Source organism: Meles meles, chromosome 18 (genome assembly GCF_922984935.1).
Source record: "Meles meles chromosome 18, mMelMel3.1 paternal haplotype, whole genome shotgun sequence".
Taxonomy (NCBI): Eukaryota; Metazoa; Chordata; class Mammalia; order Carnivora; family Mustelidae; genus Meles; species Meles meles.
Window position 1 is genome coordinate 45,917,764 of NC_060083.1, and position 25,127 is coordinate 45,942,890.

At 37.3% G+C, this 25,127-nt stretch overlaps 1 protein-coding gene and 1 non-coding gene across 8 annotated transcripts in view; both read right to left on the reverse strand.

The window, feature by feature from the left end:
* GPATCH8 (G-patch domain containing 8) overlaps nt 1-25,127 on the reverse strand; it is a 105,521-nt gene that overhangs the window by 53,466 nt on the left and 26,928 nt on the right. For 4 of the 7 annotated variants that reach the window (XM_045984541.1, XM_045984543.1, XM_045984540.1 and 1 more), the window contains exons 3-4: nt 22,078-22,095; nt 19,795-19,867 (exon numbers count right to left, since the gene is read on the reverse strand). The exons of 1 other annotated variant lie outside the window; for it this stretch is intronic. Coding sequence is in view for 1 of the 6 variants with exons in the window: in XM_045984538.1 (XP_045840494.1) it covers nt 19,795-19,867 (73 nt within the window). In the remaining 5 variants the exon portion in view is untranslated. The remainder of the gene's footprint in view (nt 1-19,794; nt 19,868-22,077; nt 22,096-25,127) is intronic. 2 more of the 7 variants (XM_045984538.1, XM_045984544.1) reach the window with 1 other exon arrangement.
* LOC123930369 lies at nt 13,615-13,744 on the reverse strand. The gene has a single exon (XR_006816080.1). It is a non-coding gene; the product is annotated as a small nucleolar RNA SNORA33 (small nucleolar RNA).

Consider the following 25,127-nt stretch of genomic DNA (forward strand, 5'->3'; position numbering starts at 1 on the left):
GCGTATATAAATATACATCTCTTGCTAATATGTGAAGCTACTATGACTTATCGTAACTGAAGAGAAAATAAGGCCAAATATAAAAATTCACTGATTACAGCCACCTTGTTTCTGAGAAAATCCCTCATGAATCAGTTTTGATTTGAAAATAGAGATGGACTAATCTAAGAAACTGGCCCAAAGAATTGGACTGAAGAGAAATACTTTTTCGAGAAACATTATTTTTAGAGACAAACTCCAGGAACAGAACAACTGGGAAGGAAATATTTTTAAAAAACCATAATTTGGTAATCAGTGACATGTCGTTCAAAATCATATGATTTCCCCATAGAAGCAGATTAGAAATGAAGCTTCCAAAGTAATTAAAACACTGGTTGGACAGTCAATAGATATAAGAACACCTCGATTTCTTTCTGCTGTCTTCCCCTTACTAAAATTAAGTCAACAAATATTCATTACAAATATTTACTGAACTGCTACTACACTGCTGGAAGGCATTGGGCATATGGCAGTGGTCAATACAAAGTTCTAAACCCCCATTAATTACCAATAATCAGACAAAATAATCTTACCAACTTAAACTTCTGGCATGGGGGTGGGGCAGAACATTTACAGAGCCAATGCATATACCTGAGAACACTTAAAAATATCTGATGTTCTCTTAAGGTGTCTAAAATAGTTTTAAAAGACTGATCATAATAAAGCAGAAATAAATATAAAAGCCATCAAAGTCACAATATCCACTTCCAAAAGTGGCCACTAACTAATTAAGTCCAAGAGCCTGTCCTGGCATCTTTAAATCTGTTTCTTACTTTTAGCAACTCAAATACATGTACGAAATATTCTCTGATTTGCAAAACTACTCAAAGTAGGACTCTCAGTAACCTACACTAGTGCATTAAATATAATTTCATTTATTAAACAGTGATTACACACAACTCGCAGAAACAGAGTAAAAAATGGTACATCTATTTCCAAGCCAAAGTGTCACTTTTGAAAACTTCTCCTGAAAATAAGTCTTCAGTACCATGAAAACAATGATGACTTTCAGCATCATTTAAGTATTTTTTTCTTAGTAACTATAATATGATAAATGAAACACTGACTGAAATGAAACACTAACTGGAAACATCAAGAACATTAACTATTCCCAATAGAGTTTCCAAGTTTTGTTTTGTTTTTTAAGATTTTATTCCCTTATTTGAGAGAGGAGAGAGTGAGAAAGCAAGAGCAGGGGGAAAGGGAGAAGTAGGCTCCCCTTTGAGTAGGGGGCCAGACACGTGGCTCAATCCCAAGACCCCGCTCATGATCTGAGCGAAAGTCATATGGTTAACTGACTGAGCCACTCAGGCATCACCACTGCCCCCGTGCCCCGAGTTCCTAAGGTTTCAAAAAAAAAAAAAAAAGACCTCCTACTCAATAGAATTCAAATTCTCCAGTACAGAACTAACTACATTCTTGCCATAGCCAGTTTAGTAATCTATACAACAGCCTAAATAATTTGATTTTCAAATACAGATGTTTTCTAAGGGCACAGAAATTTGACTGTGACCTAAAGAATTCCCATCCTCCATCTTACCAGGGTATCACATCTGACTTCCTAAGATAAAAAATAGTTCTATTTTAATCACATAGCCTAATATTACTGAACAAGGACAGAGAAGAGGCAAAAAGGCATTACCAATGAACATGTTATAGAATCAGAATGTTAAATCTGAAAAGGATTCAGGGGATTCAAGGGATGACATGAGATACTCAAGCCCTTAGAAGAGAATAATAAAGGGAGTGCATGAGGTGCTTTCAATTAAAAATTTTTAAGAAATCACCAAAAGAAATATACTTTTACTCCAAATAAGATTGTTTTAGCTAAAATTATACCAACTCACTGAAGGCTATCTCATACCATAATGTAAAGATCAATTTATTTTTTAAATGGGAAAACCAATTTAATAAATACAATTTCAGGGGGGCACCTGGGTGCTTCAGTCAGTTTAGCATCAGACTCCTGATTTCGGCTCAGGCTGTGATCTCAGGGTCGTGAGATCAAGCCCCACATCAGGCTCCATGTTAGACAGGAGCCTGCTTGGGGTTCTCTCTCTTCATCTGCCCCTTCCCCTCCCCGTGCCATGCAGGTACACATATTCTCTCTCTCTGAAAACCAAACCAAACCAAACCATGCATACATACAATTTCAGGTTAAAATAACAAAACAAAAACAAAAACAAAAACAAAACAAAAAAACACGGGGCTCAAGGGGTAAGAGAAAAAGAATATTAGGTCCTTAGTTTAAAAAAATGTTGGGTATCACTTCTATGCACTGAGTTTTACTTGTGCTTGTATCCCAAGTAACTGACACAGTATCTGGGATATAGCCATGTTCAATTAAAAAGCATCTGTTGACTCTAAAGAATGAACATGTTCATAGCAGGTCTAGAACTTGTTCAGGTCTATGTATTTGGTCATCATAGTGCCCTCTGCTTCATGCCATGAAACTGTGATAATTTAACTGTCTTGTACATCAAGTAATTATTTCATCAAATAGAACATAGGGCTATATTACCCAGGCCTTCATATCTCAAAAAAATATGTACGTTATCATAAAGAAATATTTGAATTTTGCATTACTTAGAGATTTGTTCAATTGGTTTTATCTACTGTCATTCATTAGCAATCAAGAAGAAGGCATTACATGTTTAAGGAGTTAGACTTAAGACTCGCTTCAATATTTTTTAAGCTTGCTTGCTTATTTATTTATTCTTTCCTTCATTTATGTAATCTCTACACCCAACATGGGGCTCAAATTCATTCATTCGTTCATTTATTCATTCACTCATTTATTCATTCATTCATTCATTCATTCATGTAATCTCTACATCCAACACGGGGCTCAAATTCACAACCCTGAGATCAGTAATTCTGACTGTACCAGTGAGGCGCCCTGGCTCACTTCAATTCTTAGCAAGTGGAAAATATCTGAGTAGACAGTATCTGGAGGAGTTATGTAGATAGTAGCCAGTCCTATGGCATACAACAATCCAACACCTTCTTAGAGCTGTATTCTCGTACTACGGGTTGAGTTTCCCATAACTACACTGAGAATTTTTTACTATTCCAGGATCCCTCAAAAATCCAAAAAAGACTTTCCAGTTTCATTTAAACCATTCTTCCTTTACTTTCAACATTAACCCTCTCCCCAGTTCATCTTTAAATATTTGTTTTCCTGTATTTTTCTAGGAACTCCCTAAAAAGGCCGGGTTATAAAATCTCAGTTCTCCAATAAGAAATAATTTCTAAACCACGATGTCACCTTTGACAGCCAGAGCCTGCATCTCAGTAGGCTCCCCTGCAAAATGGATATTATCCTCACTTTCAGGTTTGGTAGGCAGATTGAAGGTAACAAATAAAAGATGCTTTGGAAACCATAACTCACTATGTAGGATGTTGAACTCTAAACCAATTATCTCCTTAAGGCTTCAGAAATTTTTTAAAAATAAAAAAAAATTTTTTAAAGAAAGAAAAATTTAAAAAACCAATTTTTTTCATTTCCAAATTTTTAAAGAAGGTTCTATTTATTTTTTTGATGAAAAGAGACACAGTGAAAGAGGGAACAGTAGCCGAGGAATGGGAAAGGATGAAGCAGGTTCCGCTGAGAAGGGAGCCCTACTCAAGGTTTGATCCCAGGACCCTGGGATGACAACCTGAGCCAAAGGCAGACCCCTAACAACTGAGCCATCCAGGTGCCCCTCCAAATTTGGTATTTTTAAAATAAAATGAATGATACTCTAAAATAGAAGCTGTGACAAATTATAATGTTTTACATGCAGTTTGGTGATAATGAAACAACTCTATTTGCAAATGGGACAAAGTTATTATCCAGGTTCAATAACCAAAGAATCATCTAAAAATGTTTACCATATACCATTCCATTAACAAAATGAGACTGAGAATGAAAAGCGATGTTACATAAATATTAAATCCAAGCCAAAAGAATGAACCTAAAGGAGCATAATTTTAGGGGTGTCTGGGTGGCTCAGTGAGTTGAGTGTCTGTTTTCAGCCCAGGTCATGATCCCAAAGTCCTGGATCGAGTCCTGAGTCAGGTCCACTACTCAATGAGGAAGCTGCTTCTCTCTCTCCCTCTGCCCCTTTCCCCTGCTCATACTCTCATGCGCTCTCAAATAAATAAATTTTTTTTTTAAATTTTTATTTATTTATTTGACAGAGAGAGAGATCACAAGTAGGTAGAGAGGCAGGCAGAGAGAGAGGAGGAAGCAGGCTCCCCGCGGAGCAGAGAGCCCGATGCGGGGCTCGATCCCAGGACCCTGAGATCATGACCTGAGCCGAAGGCAGTGGCCTAATCCACTGAGCCACCCAGGCGCCCCACAAATAAATAAAATTTTTAAAAAACAAAACGATATTTTAGCAAGACCTTCTCCAAATTAAATATATAGTTCAAATTATCTAAGAAAAAATGTATTTAGGGGCGCCTGGGTGGCTCAGTGGGTTAAAGCCTCTGCCTTTGGCTCAGGTCATGATCCCAGGGTCCTGAGATCGAGCCCCGCATCGGGCTCTCTGCTCCGCAGGGAGCCTGCTTCCTCCTCTCTCTCTGCCTGCCTCTCTGCCTACTTGTGATCTCTGTCAAATAAATAAATAAATATATTTTTTTAAAAAAAGAAATGTATTTAATTGAAGTAAAATTGGATAAATTAAACATTGTCAAGACGTTTACTATTTTACTATTATTGTCACCTGGAAGAAAACAGCAGCTATGTATGTGTACTGGAGAGCAAGATTCTAATCCACTGTGTATCAAATTAGAAATAGATGAAGTCCACACGGAATATACGAATAAATTCAGAATGTCAAGTAGACTGAAACTGAAAAATCCGATTTCCTTCGCAGTGTCTGCTAAGAGTCCAGAGATCCTAGCTCATCCCTAGAATTTCTCTTTTTTTCTTTTTTTTAACAGTGGTAAAAATCTATGATTCCATACAGTTTTGAAAGCAATTTTGTCTCTTCTTAGTTCCTATTTATCAAATACTGGTTCAGTAATGAATTTTTATATTTTCAATTATTTCTACCTGATTGGACTATTTTACTTACAAGAAATCATGATCACTATATACTCTATATTGCTCATTTTAAAAGTTTCTTGGAGGGGCACCTAAGTGGCACAGCCCGTTAGGGGTCAGATTCTTGGTTTCTGGTAGATCATGATCTCAGCGTCCTGAGATCAAGCCCCCAGTCAGGTATCCTTTTTTTTTTTTTTTAATATTTTATTTATTTGACAGAGAGAAATCACAACTAGGCAGAGAGGCAGGTAGAGAGAGAGGAGGAAGCAGGCTCCCTTCGGAGCAGAGAGCCCGATGCGGGGCTTGATCCTTGGACCCTGGAATCATGACCTGAGCCAAAGGCAGAGGCTTCAACCCACTGAGCCACCCAGGCACCCCGCCAGTCAGGTATCCTTAGCGCCAAGTCGGCTTGAGACTCTCTTCTACCCCTAACCTCTCCTGCTGTCTACCTAAAATAAATAAATCCTTAAAAAAAAAAAAAAAAAGTTTCTTGGACACTTTCCTGCCTAAGTTAGAAACCCAGTTTCTACATAAACCAGTTTCATTTTAATAATGCAATTAAAAAAAAATCATATGAATTAACCGAGGGCAAGAAGTCCATAATACAGTAGAGGAAACAATGTAAATCAGGCTAAGACTATTAAGAAAAATAAACAGCATTACACTAATTCAGACCCAATATCACTAATACCTTTTAAATGAGTAAAAGAACCAACTGTCTAACCTACTTGCTATAGTGAAGGTAATTTTCTGAGAAGCCTATTTTATTCACATGGCCCAGAGCAAATTCTTTGGGGGAGCTTGTTCACAATGTAATCTCCTGGGGCACCTGGGTGACTCAGCTGGTTAAGTATCTGATTCTTGATCTTAACTAAGATCTCGATCTCACAGTTTTAAGTTCAAGCCCTGTGTTGGGCTCCACACTGGGTGTGAGGCCTACTTAAAAAAATAAATACAAAATTAAAAAAATAAAAAATAAAATATAATTTCCTGAACCCTATTCCAGACCCGCTGAGTTGTGCTCGTTGGGAACCTACATTTTTAACAAGCACCCAAGTGATTCTGCGGCTCATTAGAGTTTGAAACCATTAAGTTTAATGGAAAAAGTACTGGAATAGAGGTCAAAAGACTTGTGCATTTACAAACACAGCTCTTAGCCTTAGCAGCTGATCATGGATAAAGTTTCCCAACCTACTAAGTGGCATTATCTCCCGCTTCACAAACTGAGGAGGAAAATGAGATTGAATACAGGTATAAAACTTATATACCATCATGTTCAATTCCCTAGACCTCCAAATCTTTTTAAAATACGGTATACTGAGGGTACAGCAAGGAAACACTGCTTACTAGTTACAGAGCTCAAATTCAAACCCAGGTCAAATTTCAAAAGCAATCATAAACTGGTAACCTAAAGTGAGTCAAACTGAGGTCTTCCATATGTTTTGTTATCCCAAATTATTTTAAACTTCGAGGCAATATTTATCAAACAGGGAATTCACCCCCCCCACCCCCCCCCAAAAGAAAGATCTAGATTTCTGGTTCCTTTAAAAAAATTCAGAAGTTCTGGGGTGTCTGGATGGGTCAGTCAATTGAGCTTCTGACTCCTGATTTTGGCTTGGATCGTGATGTCTGCAATCGAGCCTCATGTGGGGCTCTGCTGTCTGTGGGGAGTCTGCTTGAGATCCTCTTTCTCCCCCGCCCAACACGTGTGCACACTCTCTCAATCGCTATAACAAATAAACCTTTATTTAAAAAGGCACCTGGAGGGGCGCCTGGGTGGCTCAGTGGATTAAGCCGCTGCCTTCGGCTCAGGTCATGATCTCGGGGTCCTGGGATCGAGCCCCGCATCGGGCTCTCTGCTCTGCAGGGAGCCTGCTTCCTCCTCTCTCTCTGCCTGCCTCTCTGCCTACTTGTGACCTCTCTCTCTGTCAAATAAATAAATAAAATCTTTAAAAAAAAAATAAATAAATAAAAAAAAAAAATAAAAAGGCACCTGGATGGCTCAGAAGGCTAAGCGCCTGCCTTCAGCTCAGGTTATAATCCCAGGGTCCTAGGATCAAGCCCGACATTGGGTTCCCTGCTGTGCATGGGGCCTGCTTCTCCCTCTTCCTCTGCAGTGTTCTCACTCTCTCTCTCAAATAAATAAAACCTTTAAAAAACCTTAAAGTGGGGCGCCTGGGTGGCTCAGTGGGTTAAGCCGCTGCCTTCGGCTCAGGTCATGATCTCAGGGTCCTGGGATCGAGTCCCACATCAGGCTCTCTGCTCAGCAGGGAGCCTGCTTCCCTCTCTCTCTCTCTGCCTGCCTCTCTGCCTACTTGTGACCTCTCTCTGCCAAATAAATAAATAAAATCTTTAAAAAAAAAAAAAAAAAACTTAAAGTGCCAGCAGAGACATATATAAAGTATGAGGAATAAAAAGGGATGGGGTGCCTGGGTGGCTCAGTTGTTAAGCAGCCGCCTTTGGCTCAGGTCATAATCCAGGGTGCTGGGATGGAGTCCACAGTAGCAGGCTCCCAGCTTAGCGGAGAGCCTACTTCTCCCTCTGCCTGCTGCTTCCCCTACTTGTGCTCTCTCTCTGTGTCAAATAAATAAATAAAATCTTAAAAAAAAAAAAAAGGGAAGAAATTAGAATATAGGACAGAAGTTACAGTATTTCCCCCGCTGTAAGAACTTTGGCCATGTTTTTAGGGATGCTTGGTCCCTAAAGCATCCCTAAAGCATCCCTAAAAACATGGCCAAAGTTCTTACCACTCAATCTAGCCTTAAGTTTCTACTGACTATATACAAATTTGTTATTTATGAATAATATATATAACCACTTTAAGAGCCTTAAAAAAAAAAACCACATTCACAGCTATCTTTAATTTTTTTGGCCAGAGTAACTATTGTGTATTTCAATTCTATAATACTTGCATTTCTCAACACCATCGTATCTTTCCAGAGCAGAGATGTGAGCCGCCACACAAACTTTAGGTACACTACAACATATTGATTAAAAGCATAGTTTTGGTACAAGTATTCTATCACTTATTTGCTATAAGCTCTTGGGCAAAAGCACTACTCATAATGTCAATTTCCTCATCTAAAAAACAGGAATGATATCTACGTGAAAAAAGATTTAAAAGAGATAATCCATTCGCAAGCACTCACTGAACACTTAATAAATGCTAGTGGCTATTATAAAGGATTGACACTAAAGCCATCGAACAAGAGCTTGCCAGTCAGACATATGCATGAAGTAACTATACACTATGCTTCTTGGTTCATTTATCATCCTTCATATCTTTGTCTTCTTTTCCATTTCCACTGCCACCACTCTATTCTTAAAGTCCTCATCAACTCATACCCAGACAACTTCCTAACAGTCTTCCCACTCATCTTCAGACATACTTCGATCACACTAGCATTTAAATTCTACCACAGATGTCACGGCTGGTGTACTGGAAAGAACAAGAGATCACAAATCAGAGAATTTGGGGTGAGGTTTAGGCACTATGACAAAGACATTCTGAAACCATAAACCTAACATTTCTCCATCTGTAAAATTAATTTTATTTTATTATTATTTTTTAAAGACTTTATTTATTTATTTGACAGACAGAGATCACAAGTGGGCAGAGAGGCAGGCAGAGAAGGGAGGTGGGGAAGCAGGCTCCCTGCTAAGCAGAGAGCCAGATGCGGGGCTCAATCCAGGGACTCTGGGATCATGACCTGAGCCAAAGGCAGAGGCTTAACCCACTGAGCCATGCAGGCGCCCCCTAGTGTGTGAGTCCTGGTATAAATCTGACTTTATTTCTTCGCTCCCCAGTTGTCCCAGGATCATATAACGGCCCATCTAATCATTGGTTTCATATACCACTTGTATCATATAAAAAAGTCCTTGTATATATTTAGATCTATTTCTGGATCTTTTGTTTTCTTAAGTTTTTTTTTTTTTTTAACGATTTTTATTTATTTGACACAGCAGGGGAGGGAACACAAGCAGGGGGGGTGGGGGAGGAAGAAGCAGGCTCCCCGCTGAGCAGAGAGCCCAATGCAGGGCTTGATTCCAGGACCCTGAGATCACGACCTGAGCCAAACGCTGAGGCTTAACCCACTGAGTCACCCAGGTATCCCTGTAAAATGAATTTTAGATAAAATTATCTTTAACATCTTTTTGCTATGAAAGTCTCTCCTTTGATCAAAAACTGCCTTTGGCTTACAAAATAAAGCATTAAACTGGAGCAGTATTAAAGCCTTCTGCATTCAGTGTGGGTAGTTAAAGGCAGTTCTGAAATGTGAAAAAAACAAGGTTTGCATTGATACCCTTGTTTACTGGTTGCTTATTCTTGGGCAGCTTACTAAGCTTAAGTTTCAGTTTCTTCTGCAAAATGAGAATAACAGCAATTATCTCACAGACTTGCTGTAAGAACTAAATACTTGTTAAGTGCTTAGCACACAGTAAACAGTAAGTATCTGATTTGTGCCTATTCAAACCAATTTCCCATCACCGCCTTCTACTTATGGTTTCCACACTGCTCTTGGAGACCTAGAACTCTGCTTCAACCAAAATATTGTCCACCAACTCCCACCCCACCTTTCATATATTAAGGTTCAACCTAAAAAAAAATATTTGGAGAGGGTCTTCTAAAAATAGTATGAAAGGTATATGGGGGGATGAGGTAACTGGTGATGGGCACTAAGGAGGGCACGTGATAGAATGAGCAATGGTGTTACATGCAACTGATGAATAACTGAACTCTACCTCTGAAACTAATGATATACTCACTAAATGTTAATTAGCTGCATTTAAATAAAATAAATTATAAAGAAAAGAAAAATAAATAAAACAGTATGAAAGTTCTATGGGTATTCCCTACTCCAGCCAGCCATGGAGTCATCACCTTGTATACATGAGTATCTCCTGTCTTTGGTAATATTCCTTCCTCCCTCCTCAAGACTTCATTGTGTCATTCCTCCTTCTGAGGACTTACACCATTTACTGTAAGAATCCCCCCCTTAACTCCTAAAATGAATAGCAAACACTATTGAGTAAGGGCAGTATCTTATAATACTATGTATACTCTTTATAACGGTCTCTTAAACAAAGTATTCAATAAATGTGCAATAAATGTGCAATTAACTCCATGTAATTCTTCACCAATGTCTCCTTCAAAGTAACCCACCATGATAAAATCCAATCTGCTTCTGTAACTAGTTCACACTCTTTTCTTAGTTAAAAAAGCGGGCGGCGGGGGAAGGGGGGGTGGGCGCTGGCTGGCTCAGTCAGAAGAACACACGACTCTTGGTCTCAGGGTTGTGAGTTGAAGCCCCAGGTTAGGTATAGATATTACTTAACAAATCTTTTAAAAAGATATGTAAATATAATAAAAGTTTACCTAGATTCACTTAAAAAAAAAAAAAGGGTACTAGAATGATAAAATAGCTTTCTGTATTTAACTGTTCCAAATTTTCATTTGAAAAACTTGCCACTTCTTTTCTAGTTATTTTGCCACAAACTTAACACATATTTAATGTCTTCTGATGTATCTTTTAAATGTGATGATCTCTATACTTAGAAACAAGTAGTCCTATACATCTATCCTCCCCCAACTACTCTTATTTCCAGTTACCAGCTTTTTCTGAGAAGAGCAAAGGTATACATATAGGAACATTGATTTCAAAATCATGCTTATACTTGAACGGCAGAGACTCAGTACCTATATGACCTTTCCAAAACTGTTCCTTCATTTATAAAATGATTATACTAATAATATTTCATTAAGTGGAACATACAAAACATTTAGATTCTAAATCAATGTTTGGCACATAATATGCACCAAGCATAATTTCCTTTTCCCAAAGGAAAATAAATTTCAAAGGGAAACTAATATAAAATGACAACAACTTAGATTTTACAAAGACTCTACCCACAAAATTTATCTATGTCATTATACTATTAAAGCTTATTGGGATGCCTGGCTGGCTCAGTCAGCAGAGCATACAACCCCTGATCTTGGGGTTGTGAGTTCGAGCCCTACGTTGAGTACAGAGATTGCTTAAAAATAAAATTTAAAAAAAAAAAAAGGGGGGGGGAAGCTTATTTTTCTCAAACAAAGAATGATTTTTCTTAGAAAGTTAGTGAAGATCAACAATCTAGTTTAACAAAGAAATCTATCTTTTCTCTTCTTTTTCTTTTTCTTATTTTTTAAGGGGGAGGGGGAGAATTTTGAGCAGGCTCCATGCCCAGCACAGAGCCCAATGCTGGGTTTGATCTCACAGCCCTGAGATAATGACCTGAGCTGAAATCAAGAGTCAATGCTTAACTAAGTGATCCACCCAGGCACCCCAAGTCTAAAATGTAATACTACATATTTCTATTCTGTGCTACTGAATCCAAGTCGTTTTCCTTCAGTCATAAAATGTAGTAAGAACATTGTTATTACTGGGGCACCTGGGTGGCTCAGTGGGTTAAAACCTCTGCCTTTGGTTCAGGTCATGATCCCAGGGTCCTGGGATCGAGCCCCACATTGGGCTCTCTGCTCCTCGGGGAGCCTGCTTCCTTCTCTCTCTCTGCCTGCCTCTCTGCCTAGTTGTGATTTCTCTCTGTCAAATAAATAAAATATTTAGAAAAAAAAAAAAAGAACATTGTTATTACTAACTAATACAGACCCTACCCACATATATTCACCATTTATTTGCTAACTGAAAACAGAATAGGGATGGGGGGGGCATATACATGAAAACAAAGAAACACACCCTACTTTTCTACTCTGCTCTAATTTTGCCTACTCCTTTCCAAAATAATTTTCTCTATATACAGATTTTTAAAGTAAGCTCCATGCCTAGAGTGTAGCCCAACATGGAGCTTGAACTCACAACCCTGAGATCAAGACCTGAGCTGAGATCAAGGGTTGGATACTTAACTAACTGAGCTACCTAGGTGCCCCAACTCTTGTATTTCTAAATAGCAGTGTAAGTAGGGGCGCCTGGGTGGCTTAGTCAGTTAAGCATCTGCCGTGGGCTCGGGTCATGATCCCAGGGTCCTGGGATGGAGTCCCACGTAGGGCTATCTGCTCAGCAGGGGGTCTGCTTCTCCTCTCCCTCTGTCGGCTTCTCAGCCTGCTTGTGCTCTCTCATTCTCTGTCAAATAAATTTTAAAAAATCTTAAAATAAATGAATAGCAATGTTAAGTGTATCAATTTTAAAAGGATACAATAAAAAGCAACTCAGTTTCCCTCAGTGTGCCTTTATAAGGATTTTTCTCTGCACAGTCAAGAAAATACAAACATAAATATACATGTGTATGTAATTACCACAAATGGTAGTTTAATATATACCACACATTAGTGCTCGCTTCGGCAGCACATATACTATACCACACATTGTTCTGTACATTGTTTTCTACTTAATGTACCTTGGAAATTGTTCTACATACACCAAATACACACTAGGCTACTTCCATCCCTTTAAAGCAGCATGGTTTCCCTTTATACAATTTTAGTATTCTATTTCTTCAAACCCAAAATGCCATTAACCACAAACACAATATTTTATATGCCTGAAAGAAATTTAACAGCTGCCAATTATAACTATAATGCTATTAATAAAATGCAATTAATTTTACCTTTATTAAAATATGAAAAAAATGTCTTGGAATCAATGCTATGTGGTGGTCTGTTTCCAATCTTTCATTATCACAAAACAACATGATATAATAACCTTGATGAAACATTATTTTGTGCATTTCAAAGATTAAGTGAAGAACAGAAAATCAGGATTGCTGACCTCAAGAAAACACGCATTTTATTTTAAAAGATTTATGTATTTGAGGGGGCGAGGAGTAGAGGGAGACAGAGAACCCCAAGCTGACTTCCCACTGAGGGTGGAGCCCAACACAGGCCTGGATCTCATGACCCCAAGATCACAACCCGAGCTGAAATCAAGAGCCAGACATCCAACTGACTGAGCCACCCAGGTGCCTCAGGATACATGCATTTTAATCTTTAAGTAATTCAGATTGTTCTCTGCAGCGGTTTACCAATTTATTCTTACTGACTATGATGTAAATACCTGTTTTCCCAAATTATGACCAGGTAAATTTTTTTTAACCTTTCCAATGCAAAAGTGAAAAATTATATCTTGTAGTTATTAAAATGCATATTTCTCTTATGACAAGAACAGAGTATTTTCATACACTTAAAGATCATTTGCCAGGCACCTAGGTGGCTCAGTTGTTGAAGTCTGCCTTCAGCTCAGGTCATGATCCCAGGGTCCTGCAATCAAGCCCTGCATCAAGCTCTCTGCTCAGCAGGGAGCCTGCTTCCTCCTCTCTCTCTGCCTGCTTCCTCCTCTTTCTGCTTGCCTCTCTGCCTACTTGTGATCTCTGTCTGTCAAATAAATAAATAAAATCTTTAAAAAAAATCCTTATTCCAACATTATTATTTTTTTTATATATATATTTTTTTAAATTAATGCTTAGGAAACTCTTACCAAGTTGTTAGCACTGGTTTTGGTGAAGCTTTACCCAAAATTATTTCTGAAAATGTTTCCATCATTAAAATTTCTTATAGCCATTTTCAGGGACCTTAAGGACTTCAATGTCTTTAAGGCTCGTAACATGGCATTACTATTGCCAGCATTTTCTAAATTTCTGCAGAAACACATTCAGGTAAGCAGATTAATTGGCTGGCTTCCAACATTATTTTTAAGTAAGCTCTATGCCCAATGTGGGGCTTGAACTCATGACCCCAAGATCAAGAGTTGCATGTGCTACCAACCGACTGAGCCAACCAAGTGCTCCTTCAACATGATTTTTATTTGTTTTTTCAAGATTTTATTTGTCAGAGAGAGAGAGACAGAGACAGAGACAGCACAAGCAGGGAGAGTGGCAGGCAGAGTGAGAAGCAGACTCCCCCCCACTGAGCAAGGAGCCTGATGCAGGACTCTATACCCAGGACCCTAGGATCATGACCCAAGCCAAAGGCAGCCACTAAACCAAATGAGCCACCCAGGCATGACTCCAACATTATTTTTAAAATAATAATTACCAGGGTGCCTATGTGGCTCAGTCGGTTAAATGTCTGTCTTCAGGTTGGGTCATGATCCCAGGGTCCTAGGATGGAGTCCCACATCAGGCTCTCAGCTCAGCCAGGAGTCTGTTTCTCCCTCTCCCTCTGCCCCTCCCTCTCTACTTGTGCTCTCTCTCAAATAAAATCTTTAAAAGTAAATAACGTAAAATAAAATAATTATCCCAGTGCACACCCTAATGATCTTATTATTTTTTTTAACATTTAAATATTTTATCCATCTTAAATGTATGTCAGGGTAAGGCAGCACAGTGAGGACCCAACTTTTTTTTTTTCCTGGGTGGCTCACCAGTTTTCCCAATGCCACTGTTAAGCGATTGGGGCTCTTCTTAGATTGTGCAAATTAGGCTCAGAAGTGGCAATAACTAATGATCTCAGAATTAGTGAAACAGACACCAAAATATGGGGTTCGGAGACCCTAAAATGCACAGAGCACTAAAAATACAGATCCGGGAGTCAATTATCTAGCACATACTGAGGACATTATAGCTACTATACTGTAAATTCTGGGAAATACAACTAGCAAGACAGTGCTGCTCTACTTTTTTTTTTTTTTTAAAGATTTTATTTATTTATTTGATAAAGTGAGTATGGGCAGGGGGAACAGCAGAGGGAGAGTGAGAAGCAGGCTCCCTGCTGAACAAGGGGCCCTATATGGGGCTAAATCCCAGGACCCTGGGATCATGACATGAGCTGAAGGCAGACGCTTAACCGACTGAGCCTCCCAGGTGCCCTTCTTTTTTTTTTTTTTTTTTTTTTAATTATATTTAGGTTTCTGATTAAGACCTAAAGATGGGGGGCACCTGGCTGGCTCAGTCAGTGAGTGTGCAACTCTTGATCTCAGGTTTTGAGTTCAAGCCCTACAACGGGTGTACAGATTACTTAAAGTCGGTAAGAAAAAGGACCTACAGATGGATTATCTCCAATTCAATTTAAACATCTAAATCTATACAGCAGAGGTGTTAACAGCAATCAGCATCTACATAGCATTTTATAGTTTTTATAAAGAGAGTTCATAATTTATATTAATTTACTTCACCCCGTAACTGTGAGTAAATGAGCAAAAACTTTATTGGACTGAAATTTATTGTACCTAAAAAATAACTCCGTGATGGTAACTTGTCCTTTTACTTAAAGTAAGAGGCAGAGCCAAACTCAAACCTAGATCTTGTATTTCGAAATGCTGCTCACACTGCCTTCACATCCTACACCAAGTACTTTTACACCAAACTAGACAAGATTCCCTACACTCAATGAACTTGGAGTAATTTGTCAATTACATATTCAGACTGATCACATATTTAATCCTAAGCATGAAAAGAGTACATAAAAGTATAAAACTCAAGAAACCTTCAAAGATCTACAATAGTTTAAAAGAGCAAGACTTGGGGAACAAGAACAATTTCTTACCTACTTTGTCCCTGGCTTATTCTATTTATAGCCAGTATATCTAGAATACATTATTATCTCAGTAATTATGTGCTGGTTGTCTGTTATTGATTGAGCCTTCTAGACAGGGTGAGCTATGAAACAATATCAGACCCCATGCATTTTTCCCAGGGGCTGAACTTTTGCTTGTGATTTAAAAACAAAAAAAAACAAAAAACCACCAAATAATCAAAAAGCACCTAGACAATGTAACAAAGGGAGTTTAGGTACCTCATGTCTGAGCTACACCCACTGACTACACATTTCACAGCAAAATAAAGATCTGAGCTGCATTCCATTCCATTTTTTTTTTTTTAGAAGACTTTTATTTATTTGACAAAGAGAGAGAGAGAGAGATCCCAAGTAGGCAGAGATACCATTTATTTATCTTGCATCACACTTTTTTTTTTAAACAGCCTCTAGAAAATCTTTTTGTGATAGATTTTCTTTGAGAAAATTAATCTTGCTTCCTCCTGGCCTTATGAAGATTTTTTAAAAATCTTTTTAAAAAGATTTTATTTATTTATTTGACAGAGATCTCAAGAGTCAGGCAAAGAGAGAGGGAGAAGCAGGCTCCCCGCTGAGCAGAGAGCCTGATGCAGGGCTTGATCCCAGGACCCTAAGATCATGACCTGAGCTGAAGGCTGAGGCTTAACCCACTGAGCCACCTAGGCACTCCTCCATTCCATTTTAAAGTTGCCAGAAGGTTATAAAGCAATTTCAAGAAACAAATCTAGTCCAACTGCCAAAAAAATACAACTATCATTCATTCACTATTGCTTTATTCCAAATTAAATACATCCTCTACCTCTACAATAAGCAATTGTCCATAAGAAATTGTCTTTTCTCTGTGTCCCTTCAGACTCCTTGTCAACTTATCTTTTCTACAAGTCTTTTTTAAAAAATACTAGCAATCACTTATCTGCCACATACAATAAAAGTTCTTTTTTTAAACTTCTGAAATATCTTAATACTAAGGGAGAAAAAAAGTGGTAATAAAGGAAATTCGAGTACAAAAATAAACCCAATTTATGAAGTACAAATTTTTTTTTTTTAAAGATTTTATTTATTTATTTGACAGAGAGATCACAAGTAGGCAGAGAGGCAGGCAGAGAGAGTGAGAGGGAAGCAGGCTCCCTGCCGAGCAGAGAGCCCGATGCGGGACTCAATCCCAGGACCCTGAGATCATGACCTGAGCCGAAGGCAGCGGCTTAAACCACTGAGCCACCCAGGCACCCTATGAAGTACAAATTTCTATCCTGCCACAGATAGTCTCATTCCAGAGTCAGCATACCCTATTCCCCAATCTGTCCAGTGACAAGATATTTGTACCGTAACCTCTGAGGATGACACTTTGTAAAAACCTTGGAAGAATAATAAATAATTTTTATTTTTTTTAAAGATTTATTTATTTGAGAGAGAGAGAGAAAAGGAGAGGGGTGGAGGGGCGGGGAAAGAGGGAGGAGCAGACTCTCCACTAAGCCAGGAACCAGACATGGGTTCCATCCTAGGACCATGATATCATGACCTAAGTGGAGGGCAGACACTTAAACAACTGAGTGAGCCACCCAGGCACCTCTGGTATAAATAATTTTTAAATGTTAACAAAATATCCTGAAGAGATCAGGTTTAAATTTTAGTGGATGGCTATTTTTTTTTAAGATTTTATTTATTTGGGGCGCCTGGGTGGCTCAGTGGTTTAAAGCCTCTGCCTTCAGCTCAGGTCATGATCCCAGGATCCTGGGATCGAGCCCCGCATTGGGCTCTCTGCTCAGCAGGGAGTCTGCTTCCCCTCTCTCTCTGCCTACTTTTGATCTCTCTCTCTGTCAAATAAATAAAATTAAAAAAAAAAAAAAAGATTTTATTTATTTGACAGAGAGAGAGATCGTAAGTAGAGAGGCAGGCAGAGAGAGAGGGAGAAGCAGGCTCCCCCGCTCAGCAGAGAGCCCAATGGGGGGCTTAATCCCATTCAAAACAGATGGGCTTTGCACAACAGTTGTGAATTTAGTGAACACTACTGATGGCAGTGTTAAAATGTTTAAGTCACGTTTAAGAAGAGGGGTGCCTGGGTGGCAAAGTCATGATCTCAGGGGCCTGGGAGCCAGCCTGCATTGGGCTCCCTGCTAGGCAGGGAGTCTGCGTCTCCCTCTCCCTGCTCTTAAGCTCTTGCTCACTCATGTGCGCTCTCTCTCCCTCTCAGATAAATAAAATCTTTTAAAAACATAAAAATAATAAAATGGTTAAGACGGAAAAAGAAGGTTAAGATGGTAATTTTATGTTATGTGTATTTTACTAAAATTAGAAAGGAAAAAAGAGATGGGCTTCAAATTCCCTTTGTAATTTAGATGAGTAAGGGACTTAAGATTCATTAAATGTTTACTATATGCCTGCAACCATGAAGATGGGAGTTAAAATATGAATAAAACCTCTTTTCAAGGAGCTCAAAGCTCAAAACACAACCAAAATTCTACAGTTTTTTTTTGTTTGTTTGTTTTTTTAGTACTCATTTACTTGATAGAGCCAGAGAGCACAAACACGGGGAATGGCAGAGGGAGAAGAAACAGGCTCCCCATTGAGCAGGGAGCCCGATGCAGGCTGATCCCAGGATCCTGGGACCATGACGGGAGCGAAGGCAGACACTCAACTGACTAAACCACCCAGGTGCCCCTACAGTATTCTTAAAGTAAAAGTTAAATTTTTCTATCACTGAAAAACAAGTGAGTATTCAATTACCTTCTTTTTCTTAAATTCACTTTTTCTTACTCTTTCTTTTCCTCTGCTAGGTGTACTTTAAAGTCTCTGATGCTTACAAATGAAAAATTCTGGGATTCAAACAGATTTGCTCTTAACTGTATTTTTTGTAGGAACTCATTCTGAACTCATTTTGCAATGAGTTCTTGTGCCACTGGGAAAACAAGTTTAATGGTAATCAAATCTTTCTATCTCACCCCTCAAAACAGATTACTGCTTAGTTATAAATACTAATTTTAATAGAACTACTAGGATTATAATTTAAAAAGCAAAGGTTTTAGGGGGCACCTGGGTAGCTCAGTCAGCTGAGTGTCCAACTCTTGGTTTCAGCTCAGTTCATGATCTCAGGGTTGTGAAATCGAGCCCCTCATCAGGCTCCACGCTCAGTATGGAGTCTGCTTGTCCCTCTCCCTCTGCTCCTCCACCCTACCCCCGCTCTCTCTCAGAAAAATAAAATCTTTAAAAAAAAAAAAAGCAAAGGTTTTAAAGACTAGAACATTCCACTTTATGCCCTATCCTGTGCCCTTAACACACACAAAACTGTGTTGATTAGACTTCCCAAACTGTAAAAATCTATTTCCAAAACTCAAAGAATTAGTCAATAAAAGTACACCTCTCCCCAAAGATCCCTTTATACAATGAGACCCCTCCCCATGACCAGAAGTAGTAGTGCAATGATTCCCATCATTTCTGAAGTAGTGTTCACATCCGCAAAGAATAAACAGTAGCTCATGAACATGAAGGAGCTAAAAAGTGAATGGAGTAGGTTTCCAACTAACAAGTACTCAAAAGCAGAAATGTTAGTATTTTGTTTTTATCCAAATGATTACTATAGTTAAAAGAAAAAGAAATGTAATGGAAATTTTAAGTCATATATTTTCCAGAGCCTGATCTGAACCTGAGAAATTGACCTCTGCTCAGAGAATCTTAGGAAACAAACTTCTGCTTCCATTTTTTGTTTTGTGTGGGTTAATTCTTCTCTCTACTACTATGTGGATTCTGACTGCAGAGAAAAAGGACCATGGGCAATCACCAGCTTCAGGGAGAATTTGGAAAGGCAAAAATTAAATTCTGCTGTTGAATGGCTCCTTTTGTAATACTGAAGCCACAATACAACATCGCTAAATGATACAAAGAAAGCACACTCTGAGACAGTGTGTTTCTTTTATTCCACCCACCCATCACCCATTGCCCCACCAAAAAAATTTAAAACCAGAGCAGCCATACATCCATAATGTTTGACCTGAAAGTATTCACGACACAGCAGTTTACTCTTGCAAACTATCAGCATAGTAGTAACTTAAAATACAGTTATAGGAAAAATATAGACTGTTCTAGGGGAGAAAAGGCAGGGGGGAAAAGCCCAAACACTTAAGAAAAAAAAAAAAAAAGACAATTAATATATTCAAGCATAAGATCAAATCAAAAACACTGTTTTCTTTTTCTTTCTTTCGTTTTGTACATTTAAAGAACTTACCCTGAAGAGATTTTCCCAATCCCTGGCCCAGCTTCCACCCATGTTTCTGGAGTAAGCGATGTCCAATATTATCCTGACAGACAGAACAGAGAGACAAACCAAAAATATTCCAATAATATATTCTTCCCTTCCTAGTGACATTTAAACAGGTGATGAGCAAGAGATAATTCTACATATTGCATGCAAAAAGATGCTAATAATAGAGTAAATGTGCCCAATAAAAGGGGCATTAATGTAAAAAGAAATGCTGGCCAATATTTTATATGGGAAGAACATAGGGGTAAGGGTCCTTTCTGATGGTGTGCAGGGCAACTTTTGTACATAACACTTCAAAAAGGAGAAAAAAGGGAAGGGAAAGGGGGAAGAATACATTTATGAAGTTTAAAACTAACATTAAAAAGCATAAAATCAAGGTACTTATACAATCATATCCACCACCTAGACAGCACCACTGTAAGATTTTTTTTTTTTTAAAGAAAATCTACACTGTGTTTAGTTATTTTGTTTATGTGTCAGGTTTTCATGATACAAAGTAAGTTGTAAGTGTAAGACTGCCCCACCACTAGAAATGAAAACACAATCAGAGCAAAATCCAGGCTAGACTTGATTGGTTTTTTTTAATATATATATATATATATAAAATATATAAATATTTAACTAGCATGCAGCCAATATTAAACTGAAAAAACAGTGAGGTTAGTAAAACAAGAAATTAAACTGATTAAACAGAAAAATAAAATGAGCTCAAGCACAGACTGAGTGATGCATTTCAACATGTAATCTAACAAAAATGCTAAAATGTTAGAATGAAACAGGCCTAGCAATAAGTTAACAGTAAAGAACCATTAGTGCATGTAGGGGGAAAAAATCAATATACATAATGTCTCATCTTCCTAGGAGCACATCAGAAAAGGTATTTTAATGTAAATTGTATGAAAAGACACCAGAAACAACAATTAATGTCAGCTTCTGTGTAAGGGTTCAAGATCTTAGAAACCTCTGCATACCTTTGTCCCGTTTGCTTTTGACAAATATCGTGAAGTATGGAGATGAAACTAATATAACCATTAACTACATCAGCTAAAATGCTCCTAAACTCATGGGAACATTTTCAAATAATAAACACAAAGGGTTCTCTATGCATTAAAATGTAATTTATAGTACTAACCTGGTATCACCATTTGAAAATAATCTATTTCCTAAAAAAAGAAAAAAAACAAAAAACCAAAAACCAACAACAAAAAAAATATACACACACACAAAGACAATAATCTATTTCCTGAATCCATCTAAAAAGTTAAAGCCACAAATTACTGATTTAAAATCAAACATCTCCTGTTAAAACTGTTTTTTATCTTCTAGCTCCATATTCATTGATAAAATGGTCTTTAGAATTATAGAAGAAAAAAAATTATTTTACTGTTTTTTCTCTTCAGACGGTAAATCAGAAGAGAAAGATTAAGCCTCCCCAATGTTCTGTTTAATTTGGGGGCGGTGGGGACAGTTTCCTTCCACAAGTTTATGACATGCAAACTGCGAACAGGAAAACTTGGCTGAGCAACTGATTACTTCAATGATCAGGCTGGTTGTTTTTTTTTTAAACAAAAAAGGAGGCAAACAATAATGGAAAATCTGTTTCAAAAAAAAGAGGAAGAAAATGTTTCTAAAACAAGATACTCTTGTTTTAAACATATAGATACAATATCAATATGGTAAACAAAAGGTCACCAGAAATTACTTTTTGCCAGGAACTAAAAGAATGTGAAAATGCCACAGTTATGTATAATCCCAGTTGATGACTTCCACATTACTAGACTTAAAAAACTTAAAAAAATAATTAAAGTCTTAATACAAGTAGTGTTAGCAGAAAATGAAGAGGTCTTTGTTCTTTGTTATCCTACCATAAATATAAACTTACCTGCACATAAAATCCTTACTTTATATCATAACTCCTACAAGTAAGTAACTATGGAGAGGACAAGGATAGCAGAATGACTCTAAGATTATGTAGCTGACAAAATTATTGTTTAATCTTTTAATCAGCTAATTTTATAACTATAATTTTACAACTATACTTGGCACAGAGCTTTAGGATATTAAACCATGCTGACAAAAATTGCTGCCCCCTTTTTTTATTTAAGAAAACTCAATCTTTGGCTAAGTGGAGATGAGACATTATGCTGACTGTGTTATATTATGAATGCACTAAAATAAACAGACAGATGAAGCAGTATGCTATTTCCAAAAGCAGTGCAAGTGGAGTGAAAGCATTTCCATACGAACCTGGCTTTAAAAACTGGGCTGTCAAAAGAACAGTTAAATGTAACACAAAGTAAGAAACTGTCCAATCACTAATGGTCGTTTTTTTTTTTTTTTGTCTTGTTTTCAATTCACTGCTTGCAATTAATGTATTTATTAAAGAGTGAAAGCATAAGTAAATTCACGAGTCAAGACCAGCTGAGAGATTCAAGAGCAGCGTGTTGTGACTGACAACAGTGAAAGGAAAAGCAAATGTTAAAGGGAGAGGAAGAAAAAAGAAAACTTTAGGGATTATACACATTAGCACCACTTTTACAAAACCACTCAAGATGGCTGTCACCTCAAAAAAAAAAAAAAAGCTATTGATACAAAATGATAGTGGCATTTCCAAACTTTAGGTGAAAACTGTTCTTTAATTAAATTTATATTCCTAATTATTAACAAGGAACAGAATATCAGGGTCTATATTAAAATTACCATGCCACTCTATGTCCTTACGATTACAACAAAAGGCAACAGAAACAATGGACATACCTCTCCCAGAACCTCTTCCCCTTACCAACCTCCTAGATTAAATGAATGACTAATACAGAAAATCTGGACCTTTCCTATCATTCCAGACTACCTGCTTTTGGAGGAAAAAAGGCAGCTCTGTGACTCTGCAGAAAGGGCTAGTATTCAGTATGGTCCCTTTTCCTACCAAAAAAAGAAAAGAAGTTTTATAAACACTTGTCAAAAATCCAACAGACTTAGGGATAATGGATAACACAAGGAAGACTCACCAAAATACCTCATAACAAAGTAGAACAAAGCAGACTTGCCTATCTCTGAAATGATCAAAATGTTCACTGAACATTCACAGTGAAAGAACAAGGGACTCATTCATAAGCCTGAGAAAATAGTAATCTCCTTTCTCTATCTGGAGTTGTGATTTTGCTAATTATTCCCATGGATGCTATTTATGACAATAAATTGGAGTAAGTGATGTAAAGCTCAAACAGGTAACCTAGACATAACAAGGGCAATAAGCACTAAATTTACTTCTAAGTAGTAGCATTTTACTATTTCAGTCACTATAGTAGTGACTAAAAAATCTTTCAAAAATAAAAAAATAAAAAACAAAAAATCTTTCAGTGTTTGATTTTAAAATAAAATACATAATTTGAGGTTTAATTATAATGTCATAGAACCAAAAATAAGTAACAGAATTCTTTTTTTTTATAACACTGTCTGGTTTATAACTAACAAAGGGGCATGACAATAACAGGCTGTTTTAAATTAAATGTGCATGGAAGAACTGCAGGAAAATTCCACCTACCCACCCACCTACCTACTTAAGTAAACTCTGCCCACAACGTGAGGCTCAAGCTTATGACCCCAAGATCAAGAGTTGCATATTCTATGAACTGAGCCAGCCAGGCACATCAAGGCAAATACTAATTCTAAATTAACTGATAATGCAACTGACCTTTGCCCAAGGGCAGCAGGCAAAAAACTGAGTTCCACTTAATTCAGAGTTCCCACAAGCTATTTGTTCCTCTCTCTGCTCAAGACCAAAATGGTGGCAGTGTGGCATTTTCTTTGGTTAGGCATGAATTTCTTAATTCTGGTCAAACCATGAAACTGAACTGAAAACCCAAACTTTTTATACCTACTACCTCAGTTGGCCTTTTTTCTTTTCTATTTCTAAAGTTAAATCTATAACTAAAATGCTATATTTTTACTCTTTGTTCCCTTCTATGATATGTGTAAGAAAGGAGAATATAATTTTTAAATGGGAACATCTCTGAAAGCAAGAAATATAAGTTATCATAAACTATCAACATGCTGAAACACAATACCAGAAAAAACAAAAACAACAAAAAACCTCATTATTGTTTCAGCCATTCCTCAACACTTGTATTTATTATCAAGTAGAAAATTTTCCCAAGAAATTTTCTCTGCTCCATAAACTATATTCCATCATAATAACAATGACCATTTTGGCAACAGCACCACCAATCTGTAAAATGGGACCCTGCCAAAACACAGATAAAAAATTATTTTATTTCAAGAGTCTGATTCCAGTTTTTATAGCAGGAAACAGAGTATCGTGTCTCAAGAGAAAACTATACTACAATTACGTCAGTTTAACTGGATGAGTATTAACTCCACACTTAATTTTCTTTTAGTTGACAGCCACATTCAATTTACACCATTTAGACCATTTTCAAGTGACAAAAATGGTAAGTCTCTTGAGTGGATTGTAAGCTTTGCTGATTGTGTATTAAAAGACTCTATAAGCAAAAACCAAATGCTACTACTAGGTGAACCCATGCAAACAGTAAGTCGTAAAAATTCCCGAAACAAAAAAATCTGTAGCTCACTACAGATGACACAATGAAGACTAGAGAGAAAAGCCATATAGTAATGCTACACCATTCAGCTCCAAGAAGCACATTATTTATAGTGCAGTCCACATATGGTCACTGCTAAATGTCAAATCAGCAGTCTTATAGTTACAGTTTGGAACTAGTGGAGTCCACAGATCTAAAGAGATATGCAACAGACAAAACTCAATTATACATGTACTTCTAAATCCCTACATGAGCAAAGTAAACATCAGCAACTGGAGATTGAAAACTTACATTAATTTTGTAAAACGGCTCAGTCAACCTAAGAACTATAAAGACGGGATTTTTATCAGGTAAAACAAAGACCAACTAATGGCTGATGATAGTTTTACTTCCAACAGCAACTGTGACAATTTTACTATGATGCAGGTATTTTGCCTTCTGTATAGCTTATAATCATGCCCCATCTCATTTCTCATTGTCGATGACAAAGGTAATAAAAAACCATTATATCCTAAATCACACCAACCAGTTCCTGCAACTATATGGAATTCTAGACTGAGCTATGGCTTTAGATTAAGTTTTGTTTTCTAAGTAGTTTATCTTTCTTAAGAATGTAGAGCATATAATTATAATGAGTGGGACTTAAAAAAAAATCATTAAGCAATAACTTAAAATTCAAATCCTAAAAAGTTTTCTTATAATAAAGGTAAAACATTAATACTTTCCATTTTCTCTAAT